Source organism: Aptenodytes patagonicus, chromosome 3, assembly GCF_965638725.1.
Source record: "Aptenodytes patagonicus chromosome 3, bAptPat1.pri.cur, whole genome shotgun sequence".
NCBI lineage: Eukaryota > Metazoa > Chordata > Aves > Sphenisciformes > Spheniscidae > Aptenodytes > Aptenodytes patagonicus.
Genome location: NC_134951.1, coordinates 120360404 through 120374622, shown reverse-complemented (window position 1 = coordinate 120374622; position 14219 = coordinate 120360404). Strand labels below are relative to the sequence as shown.

Below are 14219 nucleotides of genomic sequence, written 5' to 3'. Positions count from 1 at the left end.
CCAGAAGGCAGTCATCACACTGGCAGCTTTCCTTACCTCCCCAATTTCTGCAGAAGTTCCCAAACTGTCATGAAAAGACAGATGTATGAAATTTTCTTATCATTTCTCCACAGCTAAACTCCAAGGGGTTTAGAGGAATGAGAAACAGTGAAAAAATACGGTGTATATACTTCTTGTCTATTCCTAAGACTGCAAGAATGCGTAAGTTCTTGCAACAGCTGCTTCATAAACATTCAAGGAATACACTTACTGTGCCCTGTCTCCAGCTGGCCTGTGCTGCAGCAGACATTCCCATTTTCTGAAATGCTTGTTTTCCCTTTCAGCTATTTATGTATAGTAAGTCTTTGCTGCATTACTGTCACTGTACTTAATAGCTACAGTAATGTTCTGAGGGCAGACTTATTTTTAAGGATAAGCTTATTCATATTTGCTGATTTATTTTATATTCTAGTTGATAAATCCTCAAAGGAACCATTCAATTTGCTTAAAATTCAGTTGGGTTTTTTTTTTGTTAAAACAGTTCTACTTGAATCCTCATTTAAGGAGAATAAACCAAAAAAGGGGAATGTGATGACTCCAGATATGACAGACCCAAGATTTACTTTAGTAGAAGGCAGAAACACTTATATTGGAACAGGACAGACAACAACTTAGCACTGACACTGTGTATGAGAGTTTACACTCCGCAACCAGGGTGGGACGTATTTAAGGTGCTTAGAAAACAAACAGAACAGGTAGTACATCTAAAAAATTCCCAGAACAACAAACCTAGTCTAAATCCCTTAAGTCTATGTAAGGTGGGTTACTATAGTAGGAACAGACAAAGCAGGAGTCTAGGAGAAGAGTTACAGCAACATTCACCTGTGTGTTTGCAAAGGAATAATTACAGTACAGTATATTTGAACCTTCCTGCAGTTAAAGTGTTTGTAGGCTGCACTAGAAAAATTCTCAAGCAAGTATATTAACCTCACTTGGTCTTAACCAAGTGAGTCCTTGTCTTCTGGGACAAAAGGCTTTGAAGCTACAATCAAATGAGTACTGAGCTACAGTACCAACACTGCTTTTGAACTCTAGTGCTGGAATACAAATCTGCCTTTAGGCTTTTGTGTCCGATGTTGACAGAAAGCAATTTTGCCTGGGAAAGACAAACGGAAGTGCTAGTCATCAATAAAGCTTCTTAAAACTAGTTTCCCTCAGTTTTTTAAAATAGATCTTCAGGGATTTTTATGTTGTACTATCAAATTCTGCTAGTTACCCAACTAAAACATGCAAATAAAGCGCAACAGACTACTCTTAGCCATTATGTGATTAAGCATCTTTTAATATTTCTATTGACAAACATTGTAAGCATAACCAGAGTGAACAGTATATACTTGGCGTCTGTCCAGTCATAGACTTGAGTCACTAAACTTCTGGTTCAAGAAGAACTACTGGCATTCTAATTTCATTTTCGCTTGAGCCATAGGATGCTGAAGTGATCATGGACTAGGACGTGTTCCAATAGTGCCAAATTCTAATCAAAACTCAGGTTGTGCGTTAGTAGCCAAGGCAAACAATTATTCTGTATCATACACAGAAAGCAACTAGTATTGAACAGATAGAGTTTGGTCAACAAACTAGTTTCACTTCTTTAATAATCTTTTTGCTAATAACTCAATAGGCACAACAGTACCAGTAAGCATATGAACTTTAAAATGCACAATTGCCACAGACAGTTGACTTGAATACAGTAATAGTGTTTGGTAGCAGACTTAGAGACGACTTTTAGATTCTTCCACTCTTAAATTATTTTTTATTTCCTCATCACCTAGTCATGCACTGGAGAGGAATTCCACAGCAGTCTCCTTCTCTTCAGTTAACTCCTTAGCAGTCAGATCCATCTTCTCACGAGAAAAATCATTAATAGGAAGACCCTCAACAAACTTCCAGGTCTTGTCCTGTTTGAAAACAAAAAGTCCCTTCATATGAGAACAAGCTTCATTCAGTCTGCACAAAGGAAACTTTGCAGCGCAAGAAACAGTTTATGGCCTTAAAAAAAAAAACACATCAGGCAGAAGTTAATTTTGTTTTCAGATAAAGAATACAACCAGCACCAGCTAGTCATGTAAGATTCTACTTTTCTATCAGTACTTACTTGACAACTACTACAAAATGGTGAATAATGACCCTGTCTGCGAAAGACTGCTAAAACCCCCGCGTCCCAGCAACTGCAGTCCCATACTAAAAGCACAGCTGTTAACTAGCTCATACTACAACTAAGTCTTGCAGAAGATACTTAGGTTTAAATACCGTCTAGTTACCTTGATCACAACAGGAAATGAATATAGCAAGTCTTCAGGAACACCATAAGAATTGCCATCAGAAATTACTCCCATGGAAACAAATTCCCCCTGAAAACAGAAGAGGAAGGGATAAATACATTTTTCACTGCTAGAAGCAAGCAAAATTTTGATTTCCAATATACTGCATCTCCTATGACACGCTTTATTCCAGAAAAAGACAGATTCTTCCCCCTCTCAACACACATACACACTTGAGGTCAGAGACACTGGCATGTAATCAAAGCATTAGGCAAACAAGCACTTACTCAAGAGCAACATCTTACCGCTGGAGTGCCAAACCAGATGTCCCTCACATGATCACAGATAGCTTTGGCAGCTGACATCGCACTGGACAGCTTCCTAGCCTTAATAACGGCTGCTCCACGTTGCTGAACAGCCTGCAATTAAGAAAAAACCCTAAATCGTAAAGCAGCAAGATCTTGGCTTGGTCTAAACACTGTTAGTAAACGCCATAAGGAAAGGCCACCTTACAAACATTATTTAATTTCGTCAGGCAAGATACAGTTCTATCACTAAATGAACATGGCATACAATCCAGAAATAAAATCTGGAAGAGTTTTGCCAAGACAAGAAAATAATGGAATATTTCAGAGGCGGGCTCATTTCTTAGTACCTGCTTTACAGCTAGCAGGCCACTAACTTCTTTCATACCAATCAGATGTTTCAGGCTTTTACCACCAAGAGACTTCATGTACATCAACAGTAACAGATGTCTCAGAGCAACACTGGGCATTAAGTTTATTTTGCTGAATACCAACGTGAACTACTTGCTGGTCTCAATCCTACAATATTTAATGCATAAAATTAATTTAATTCCTGAAGATAGCTGAACCTACCTCCCTATACTCAAGTTTATATTCAGAAATTTTGTACTTAAGAATTGCACCTCTTGGAATTAGAATAGCTTATTAAAAGAAAAAAAATATAAGGTTTAAGAAGTTTTGGTAACGCTGTATGCCAAACAGACCCCAGTCTAGAAGGCAGGAATTATGACATGTCCTTATCTTAGGGAAAGCATTCTAGCATAGACCAGCATTACAATGTACCCAGAGCGCCAAACCAGTACCCTGCCTTGGCCACGTAAGATACAGCAGGATCAAGGACAAGGACACATTTCTGCTTACACTCTGGCTCATGAACTTTGGTTGTCAGCATACAATTATTTATTCTGTAGCAAAAAGCATGAGCTAGAATAAGCTATATCCAAAAACAAGATAGGAAAGAGCACAGTCGTATGACAAAACACATCCTCAGTCCCAAACTAAAGGTGCCTTGGCTAAGATACAGTACCTGGCTGTCAGCATGCCAGTAACACTGCAATACAAAGCAAAGTACAGCTACTTGGAGTCACATTCATCAAGGGCTTTAGTAATCCTTGTTTCACTTTCTATTGCATTTAGGTAGCCTGTGCTCTTGATCAATTAATACCATTATTTTGTTTTACTACCCTACATTATTATTTATTACTACCCTACATTAAAACATTTGCAGGTGTTTTCTAGATTTTTCAGATTACTTTTCAGAAACGCTGCTGACAAGGCCACAGATTTAGATTTGGAAAGCGAGTGTGTGCGTGCATGCATATGCAGGGGGAGGGCTGCTGGGCTTTTTTCGGTGGGTAGGGAGCAGCGAACAGAAGATCATCCTACTTCAACTACAAAGCTGCCCCAAAGAAGTCACCATACTGAACTGCCAATGGTGCTTGTGTGCCAGATGAGTTGCACCCAAGCTATGATCAAAATTATTTTTGTTAAATCATTTTAGCACACCAAATGGCTTCTTCTACTAGTATTTACGTAAGTTTCATAAAGCCTTAAATTTTTCAAAAGCAAATAATTGATAGGGACAAGCTATCTGAAGATGACTTATTCCAGTGAGAGAGGAAGCGCTGCTTCACTCAGTTATTTACATAGTTTACAGTTTCATATGAGGTTAGGAGAAAGCAGAAGCACAGAATGACCATTTAAAAAAGCCCCAAGATCTTACCAGGATAAAGTCTCCCTTCAGCCAGCTGTCATTTTTTATAGCTTCATAAACTCCAACTTCCTTTCCTTTCACATTTACCTTCGCATGGTTAACATCTGGATATTGAGTGGAGGAGTGGTTGCCCCAGATGATGACATTCTTCACATCATTAGCAGTCACACCAAGTTTCAGAGCAATCTAATCAGAAATTAAAGATGTCTGTCCATTGTATTAACTTCAGCCTCTCAATTCACAGGCTTCTTTGAAAGCACTGCTCTGTTTGTATTTAGAAGGGACAACAGAAAGTGTTCTACTTTGAATAGGCCCTTCTTACCTGAGATTTAGCTCTGTTGTGATCCAAACGAGTTAAGCAGCTGAAGTTTTCCTTTGGTATTGACGGGGCTGACTTTGATGCGATCAGGCAGTTAGTATTTGCTGGATTCCCAACTACCACAACCTAAAAACGAAGAAGGGGAAGGGGAATGTGGAAAGATGAAGAAGCTATTTCTGCAAAACAGCTCCCTCAAGTGAAATACATGACTTTGCCTTCAAAGAAGCTATCAAAAAGTTCTCTAAATCTCTTTGTTGTCTTCAACAAGATTTTTTTTTTTTAATATGTGCATCGTTCATAGTCACCGAGTCTTTTATAACCGCACAGAAAAATATTTTCTAGCTAGGCATCTTCTTTATAATTTGACATTCAAATGTAAAAGAGAACAAGACTTCTAGGGAGATCTGCACACTGACCCACAGCCTGGCTTCAAACCCCGTGCTACTAGATACAGGGAAAGGACAATACATACACACTAGTCGGCCCACAGTGAATTCACCATCACCTTTTAAATGGTTCCTAGACTGGCTGCCACTGCTTTATATAATTACTTTATAATTAAGAATGCCAGAACGGTTAGTTATCTTAATGTTCATAGGCAGTTAGAAGTAAAATATTGCCTGAACTTAGATCAATTTATTACTATGGAAAACTGATTTTTATTCATCCTTCATCTACTAATGTGCCTCAAATGATTAACGTCAAGCTCCATATACTCTCAATCACACAAGCTAATCTGCAAACCTCCCTTTTTATTTCCCCTTTTGAAAGTGAGTTCAGTAAATTTTCCATTACTCTGCAATAGTTTTATTGATAGTTTTTATTCCAACCATATTAAGAAGGAAACAAGTCTTTAGAAGCAGTAGGAAGTTCATCAGCAGAGGAAGTAGACATTAAAATGTCAGTTACAAAGCACAGTCGGAGTCTGGGTCTGAGATTAAGAGCAGTAGGAGAGCAGCCACATGATCCCATTAACTGTGCTGAAGGAATCTGAGAGAGAACAATTAAAAGCTTCCAATGCTCCAAAGACCAAGACGCAAACAACCTAAATAAGCTGATTTTTTTGTGCAACTGTAATTCCATATTGATACTGAAGTTAAGGGTCATTATGTTAAAGCCACAGATGGATATGAAGTAGGCAGCTGCATGTAGATAATTTAGTTCTCCCAGAGAAAAGAGATAACAAGCAGAAGACTGCTTTTTATTTTTTTATATAGGTTTTTTTTGTTTGGTTGGTTTTTTTTGTTTGTTTGTTTGTTTTTTAGAATTGCTGGTTACCAGTTCAGAGTATATGCAGACTACAGCAATACGATGTAAGACTTACCTTTTTCACCAAACGAATTAAGGACTAAATCAGCTACCTATTTAACATATTATATCTCAACTAACCTTGACTGTGGTATATTTTCCAGGGCTTAAGGAAAGGAATGCCTGCACTGAATAGGCTCCTGCTTGCGCAGTATCTTTCTACCATGTATTTAGATCTCTACATAACTCAGAGTTAACTTTTTAAATTCAGTTTCTATACTCACCTTGACAGTCTTTTTGGCATACTTGTCCAAGGCTGCACCCTGAGACTTGAAAATTTTCACATTCGCTTTGAGTAAATCCTTCCTCTCCATGCCCTCTCTCCTTGGCATGGAGCCAACGAGAATTGCTATGTCAAGGTCTTTGAATGCAACTTCCTCCTTGTCTGTTGGAATGACCTCTAAAAAAAGGAAACGGGGGGGGGGGGGGGGGGGGGGGGAATCTAAGTAAGATAAATACTCATGGCAGAACGTTAACGGGAATATTCTTTGGTTCATAAATAGTATATAATCTGATCTGACAACACCACCACCTTCCCCTTCCAAAAATACAACTATAGTCATTTGGCCCTAACTCCACAGATTAGAAACTGTTTACTGGCAAGTATTTATACCCAAATATTTATCTAAAGCTTTAGATATAAATTCTGATAACACAGGAGAAATCTATGTCAAAAGATACCTTTCATGTGTCTCTCTCTCTAGATACATATACATATGTATATATGCATATTATACACATGTATGCATATATGCTGTTCTTCACTTTTACAAAAAATTCTTAGTGGCAAATATCAACACAAATAAAGTTTTCCTGTACCTTTAACAATTCAAACTGAAGGTTTGATTTGTACAAGTACAAGAGCTGGTAGCTACACATTTTTTTAAATACTGTAATAATTACAGTAGCATCTACTGGCTCCCTTTCTTCTGCTTGTTTAGATTTATCAGAACTTAACTTGTTTACATGACTTGATGAGCGATTTTTCAATTTGCGTCTTTATGCAGAAGATATTTCTAAAGACTATAATTTTTTTACTTAGTAAAGGAATGTAAGAGTATCTAAAGATTCATTGTTATTTTACCACTACGCCAGAATACAATGCATAAATGCACAAGTATCTGACAATTTGTTGCACATGCTGACAACCCAGGATTAGACGATATAAACCAAAGCCCAGGTATCTGCGTAGTCAATTCTTTACACAAAACTCATTTGATGACATTCTTCCTAGCTTACAGCCCAAGTTAAATTAAATTATCTTCCACAAAATATAAAACCAAGAAAGGATCATCTAATATTTTCTTCTGCTTAACTTCCTGGCAGCTACAGCAACTCATAAATGCAGTAGTTGTACTAGAACATCTTGTAGGTTTAAGAAAAATTTCTTTTGGCCACCTCTCAGCAGCGGTAGAGCACAGTCCTGCAGCTCCATCACTACACCTTCCAATACAGTCATCATGGGGGTGATATCCAGCAGTACAAGAACAAGAGGCTGTAAAGAAAGAAATGGTTTAGTGTAAGTTGCATGTAATCTGTTTTGAAAATTAATTTGTCTTGTTATCTGCTAGGAACTGCTATCTTGTGCAAGACTTAAAATCCATTTACAGAAAAACTGCTGAAAAACTTCAGCACGACCAACAACTGAAAGCTTGTGTAAGAGCAGGACTCCATTTTCACCATTTAAAGAATAAATTACTTGCATATTGGTAAACCATTCTGAGTGTCTACAAGAAAACAAGTCTCAGGGACTGCACTTCTGACATTAGCTTATTCATTACTGTGCAGCAGAGACAAATGATAATTCAGTGTAATACCTGTTCTTTGCCAAAGACATGTCCCTTGGCAATGCTGTAGAGCAGCGAGTACGCAATCTGCCCGGCAGCTCCAGTCACCAGGACTCTGATCGGTTCACCCTGCAAGAAAGTTACGGAGATTTACCCACAGCTACACAGTGCAGGCTCATACCATCTGAGAGCGGTAAAATTAACAGTTACTACAGAAATAAGGTTATGATTATTTAACTTGGATGAAAGCATGTGCCTAAACGTGGATCAGGGCCAGCTCCTGGGATCACACTTCTGTTCTGCTAGAACCAACAGCAATTCCTCTACTTGCTTTTACAGAAACAGACCACACTTGCAAAAATATCCCTAAGAATTGCTCCTGGAAAAGCCTCCAAAATGCCAGGAATTACAGTCTATTTGAAAAACTTTGTATTCCTTTTAACAAGGCTGCCTTTTTAGCATAAGGTGTTACAACATGTACCCACTCATTAGATTACCCATTCATACTTCAAACTTACTACAGAAGTTTTACGACCTGCCACACTTCACCAGTTTTCAGATTCTTTCAATTTTGAGGGCTGTTTATATTAAGCATTTTGAACGCTTACTTGCAACCAAAGACTCACTGAATGCCAGAAACCAAGGAATCTAGTGGACTTAAAACTACTGCCTCACTAAACTGTTATGCAGCCATTTAACAAAGCCACAGACAAAAGCTACATTATGGACAAATACAGACACTAATATCCATAATACAACTGTCCATCGTCAAACTGACCCAAAACTCCAAAAGACTGGGAGAAGACTGCCAACACAGTGCTATATTGCAAACAGGGGAAAAAAATGGCTTACCCTATAGCAAAAGTCCAGTTTGTAAAGCAGAACCAGGACTTGGGGAACTCCAGACGTTATTTAATATTGAAAAGGGAAAACACGCCAAAGGACATTCATAACCCAATATTCTGTAAGCCTGTTTTTTGTATCTCCCTTTCTCCCTAGAGGCAACAGGGCTAGGGCAGATTATGCTAGGACAGGAACAAGCACATTCTGACTAGCTTGCTGGAATCCCATGCCCACTTTTTCAAGTAATTAAAAGATGATCATTTGAACTATGGACAAAACATCTTCCACATTCAATTATGTCTGCAGTGATTCAATTGCGTCTGCAGTGATTCAATTGCATACTGGGCTACATTATGAAAAGTGTAGCTTGCAGAGCAAAGGCAGGCATTTCACTTAGCGCTGGTGGTTGCAGCTGGAATACTGAGTCCAGTTTTGGTACCCTGAGTTTTAGAGGGATGTTGAAAAACTAAAGAGGGTCCAGGCAAGCATTACTCAGATGGTTGGGGCCCAGAGTTCATGTCCTGTAAGATGAGGCTGAGGGAGCTGGGCATAGTCTGGAAAGGTAGAGGACAAGGGGTGATCTAACTGCAGCCTACTACTACTTTGAGAAAGGTTACAAAAATAACACTGCCAAACGCCTCTCAGTAGTGGCAGATGGCAGAACATGGGGCAACGGCTACAGATTAAGAGAAAAATTCTTCATTAGGGTGTTACTGCTGCACTGGAACAGGGTACCTGGAGAGTCTGTGCAACCTTCATCCTTGGCTGTTTTCAAGACCCATATGAAAAAACCATGTATGACCTGATTTAGCAGCAGCAAAAGCCTTGCTATCAGGCTGGACTGGACAACCTCCAGACTCAGAGCAAGAAAGAGGTCAGACTGGATGACCTCTAGTGATCCTTTCCAACCAATATTCCTGTCATCAATATTTATAGAAAAAACATTTGGGGATTTGAGTGTATTCTCTCTGCAGAAGTGACCAGCCAAGCATAGCTGCATCAAGCTAGCATTAGATAACTATAACAATCAGGCCACCTACCCCATTTTACTACGTACTAGATAAAATGAGAGCATAAGCGATTAAGTTAAACTACTGAACTCGCAGATTTAGACCTCAACATGATTTTGCCTTCATTATGGGAATGATTCTTTAAATACTTGGTTAAATGACTACTGGTTATGGTGTTGAACTGCATTATTTTCTTTTGAACCTGTCCTACTTTGAGTCTCATCCCTCAAACCTCGTCAAAACTCCATGAGGAGAGGGAAGGAGAGCAGTCAATCGATTACTGCTGTTTTAAATCTCAAAACTAGTTTTGGTACACTATTCTTGAGTAGGGGAGTTACACTGTCCAAATGTACCATAATGTCCGAATGATGATGGGCAGCACAGATTAAGATGCGTATCAGGTTTTAAAGCCAACTTTTCAGCATGATTTTAAGGAGAATCTACATTTTATTTATGTAAAGGGAACAATGAACACTCTTAAGGCAGCTAATCATATTCATTAGGAAAGTAAGTACTGGAAAACTACTGTGCTGCAAAACCTTGGCCTGGCAAAATCCCACATCAGCAGCATGTAACAAGTGAACCCATGCTAAGCATGCTACTCCAGAATTCACACAGATAACAGCAGAAGACATTTTCTTTGAATTACATGGTATCTGAAATCAATTGTGAATTGATTTCTGAATTTCCAGTGAATGGAACAAAGATTTTAAGAAGTTAGGCTCTTTCTCCTTTGCAACCTGTGAGCCAATCTAAAGTAGTATTACAAAAGGGGGAAAGTCAGGGAAAATTTTTTCCACTATATGCATTTTATGTGCTAATCTGATTTAAACATAAAAAATGTCAATCTATCCACTAGCATTATGGTGAGTATTCAGCATAACAACAGGAGATGGAAGGAGTGGAAGATAAAAAGGCAAGAGGCAGGACTATTTTTTTTTTTTTTTTTTTTTTTTTTTTTTACTAAGACAGACTTAACATTTAGCCTTGTTAAAAAAAAAAAAAATCCTTCAGTCATGACTCAGCTCCACCCTCTAAAAAAAATGTTTGCTTACTGCCATCCTTCCTGTTCTCCCCCTATTTTGGGCTGGAGGAGGGAGGAAGAAACATAAGCTAAAATAAAGTGAGCAGTAATGCCTACTTGTTTTTTTTCTCTCCAAGCCTTCAGTACAGTGGATTCACATACAAGCTTTCCCTGAACCCCCTTGCCCCTGCACCAATTGTGAGCAATTAGTATCAAAAAATTTTTCATGCTTTCTCTTGATTCCAGGAGCTAGATTAACAAGCCAAAAATGTTGTGCTTCTTACAAAATATAGTTAACTCTCCCTGGAAAACTTACACCACATAGAAAAAAAAATCGGTATCACTGAGCATCTGAGGCTACTTTTGGAGGTTGGATGTTTAGAGAAATGAGTAGCTCCCCAATGGAAGTTGCAGGCTTCACACATTCATGTTCAGGCACTTTAATCCATGACTTGGCTCCTGCATTGGGCTTCAATAAGAATACTTTCACACTGTGATAACTACAGAGGTGACCTTTACTCAGTCTCAGGTGTACAAGAACTAGAGGACAAATTAAACAGCATCTAACTGAACTATTTAGTTTCAAAGCCTTCCCCCACTTCACAAACAGCTGATGTATAGTTAAAAAGTTTTAGGAAACTGAAAGAGTAGTAAAGGTACTGATAAAAAGGAAGGAAAAAAAGTGAACATTGCACCCCCAGATACCCTTCTCCCGCTAATTCAGCAAACATGTAGGATTTCTCCCCCTCCTAAATTATCACCGATAAAAGTAAAGTTTCCAGTATCAAATGAGGAAGCTGTGGGCTTAATGCCCTCCCACTGCACACACTTTGGCTCAAGAACTCAGTGCCTAAATGATCTCTGTGATTACTGCTGATATTAGCAGACCTAAAATGTTAGTGCCATACATGAAAATAGCACTACACTGCAAAACTGATTCAGGAGGTTACAAAGGTAAGTAAAAGTGTAATATGAAATAACCCACAATCTATCAAACGTAGGAACAAGAAAATCTATGTCCTGTCTACACAAGTGATGGACTTTGCATTACTAATTACAGTTATAGAAGACCTCTATAAACATTACTACTGATAAACTTAACTGCCTGTAAAATACCATCAGCCTAACGTTATTCCTGAATATTAAAGCCAACTAAGCTATCCCACTTTGCTTGACAAGAATGCTTTAAGTATTAAATTAAACTGTATCTCCTCAAAAGTCCAAAGCCTGCCTAACAAACATCCCCTTTGCTCTTCCCTCTTTAAAGCAGAGTTGCAGTGACAATAAACATATTTGGAGGTGTGGTAGAAAGTATCAGCAAGACAGTTGTGCACTTTAGCAACCCCAGCAGTGCTGTGGTTCATAGACTGAATTCCAAAGGGATTCTTCCCTTAAGAAATGACCTTGAGACAGGTGCCCTTAAAAGCTTTTTCCATTTCATTTAGCTAATAGCAGTTGCATCAATAGACGCACGATTTTGTTTCAGAAGTTTAAAGCCTTTGCCTAACACCAAATCATAATTAGAATAGTGAAAATAAGATAAAAACCAGTGACATTCTAAAAAGTCTGGGCATCAAAGTAAGTTTCAAATAGCAGTTCTCCTGGAGACCACCAAATTCATGGCAGTGGATGTTTTGAAAGCTCAAGTACAAACTAAAACTTGCTGCCTTGTGGTCACTCCTGAGAATCCATATTTTGAATAGAAATAAGAGTGGAGAATTAGGATGAGCAAGGCTTACAGATTTCAGTATTTTTTAGCATATAGCTGAAACAATAAGCCACATTTCTGAGCACACAAGCATCTTTTCTACAGCAAAGTACCAAAAGAAGAGGTTTGAATAACAGGGTATAAAGTCTAAAAAAACATGGAGACTTTTCATGATACTAAAGGAAAGCAAGGTCTCTGTACAAGTTCGTGCATGTGCATATATATATATGCCACAGAAAAGCAAAGCACTCCAGTTCACCTGTGTAACCTCAGGACAAGAACTAGAAGGACTCCTTGACAATTTAGAGAACCTACAGAAATAGCTGGATTTCTGACAGCAAGCAGGGATGCAACAAGAGAGGAAAACATTTTACAGGCATTTCCCCTTGAGCTAACACAGAATTGCACCCAAAACCTTCAACGTCTCATGAAATAAAGGAGCAGGCATTCCCATCTTCTCGAAGGCATGTCGCTCCGCTCCGCCGCGGTGACCCCAGGGGGACCACAAGCTCGCTCGCTCGCTCTCTCACACACACACGCACGCACCACACACACACGCACGCACCACACACACACGCACGCACCACACACACACGCACGCACCACACACACCCCCCGCCGCACGCCAGTGAAGAGGAGGCAGGGACGATGGTAGGCCGGCATTGCAGGGGCCGACGCCGACCCCCAAGTCCCCGGGCTGGAAGAAGGTCACCCCGGCGCGGCCTCCGTGGGGGCTGAGGGAAGCCCTGGGCCGCCGCCAGTCCCGTTTCCTCCCGGGTGCCAAGAGCACCTTCAAGTCCCCCGCCCACGGCCTTGCGGCGGGGCCGCGGGCAGCCCGGCAGCAGGAGCCACCCGGCGAGGAGACGGGGGGAAGCCGGCGCCATTTCGCAGCGACCTCCGCCTGACGGGAACCCCCGGCCCCAACCGCCCCGGCGAGGGGGCGCAGCCCGCCGTCACCCCGCCCCAACCGCCGCTTAAAGGGATCGGCCCCCGGCTCGGGGAGCGGTACCGACCATGGCTGAGAGGAGCGGCGGGTCCGGCAGCCTCGAGGTCACCTCTACAGCGCGACTGGAACTTCGACAGCGCTGCGCTAGGGTTCCGCGGAGGGGCGGGGCGCGCACGCCCCGCGCGGCCGCCTGGGGACTGTAGTCGCGGCTCCCGCCGCCCCGCGCAGCTTAGGGCTCGGGGAGAACTACAACTCCCAGCGTGCCTCGGGGCAGGCGCGCCTCGCCCCCGGACGCTATTGGCGTCGTGGCAAGCGGTTACCCGCCCCGCCTTGCCCCATTCATTGAAGTGCAGAGCGGCGGCCCGAGAGCAGCTCTGCTGAGAGCCGCTAGGGGGCAACAGGCGGCTCCCTTCGTTGCGCATGCGCTCGTGGGAGATGAGGGCCAGGGGGTTGCGGCAGCGCGGGCATTTCTGTTTGCGCATGCGCCAGGCGAAAGGACGGCGTGCGCGCTTTCTGCTCAGGTGCGGGCAGAGAGGCGCATGCGCGCGGGAGGAGACACGGGCTGGGGACGTCGAGCGCCGCGAGAGTGCGTGGCTGCTGCGCGTGCGCAGGTGGCAGTGCTTCAGTGGTTGCTAGGTGACGGGGGGGCGGGAAGCGGCGTGCGCGCGTGGGCGAGACCCTGACGCTGGCGGCGGCAGCGCTCCCCATCCCCCTCCCTCTCCCCCCACCCGCCCCGTCTCCTCGGAGCGCTCGGTGGGTTCGGGTGCGCGGCCTGGCCGTGCCCTTCCCTGGGGTGGGCAGCCCAGCGGGGCTGGGCTGTTTCCGGGCGCTACCTGTAGGTGCCCGCCCCCCTGCGCCCGCCCTACCGGCAGTGCGCGGCCGTTGGGCAGCGCCCGTCACCTCAGTGAGACGGGCGGGGGCGGGGGGGCGCAGGCAGGGACCTCCTCTCCTCGGG

The 14219-nt window shown here is 42.0% G+C and overlaps 1 protein-coding gene across 1 annotated transcript; it reads right to left on the bottom strand.

Annotated features, from left to right (window-relative positions):
- Positions 1-1300: 1300 nt before the first annotated feature.
- MDH1 (malate dehydrogenase 1) lies at positions 1301-13471 on the bottom strand. The gene is made up of 9 exons (XM_076334990.1): positions 13332-13471; positions 7764-7862; positions 7345-7441; positions 6171-6346; positions 4642-4764; positions 4329-4505; positions 2606-2719; positions 2301-2390; positions 1301-1937 (listed from the first exon to the last, which is right to left on the bottom strand). The coding sequence occupies exons 1-9, from the start codon at positions 13332-13334 to the stop codon at positions 1812-1814; spliced, it is 1005 nt and encodes a 334-aa protein (XP_076191105.1). The 5' UTR covers positions 13335-13471; the 3' UTR covers positions 1301-1811.
- Between the last annotated feature and the right edge of the window lie 748 nt (positions 13472-14219).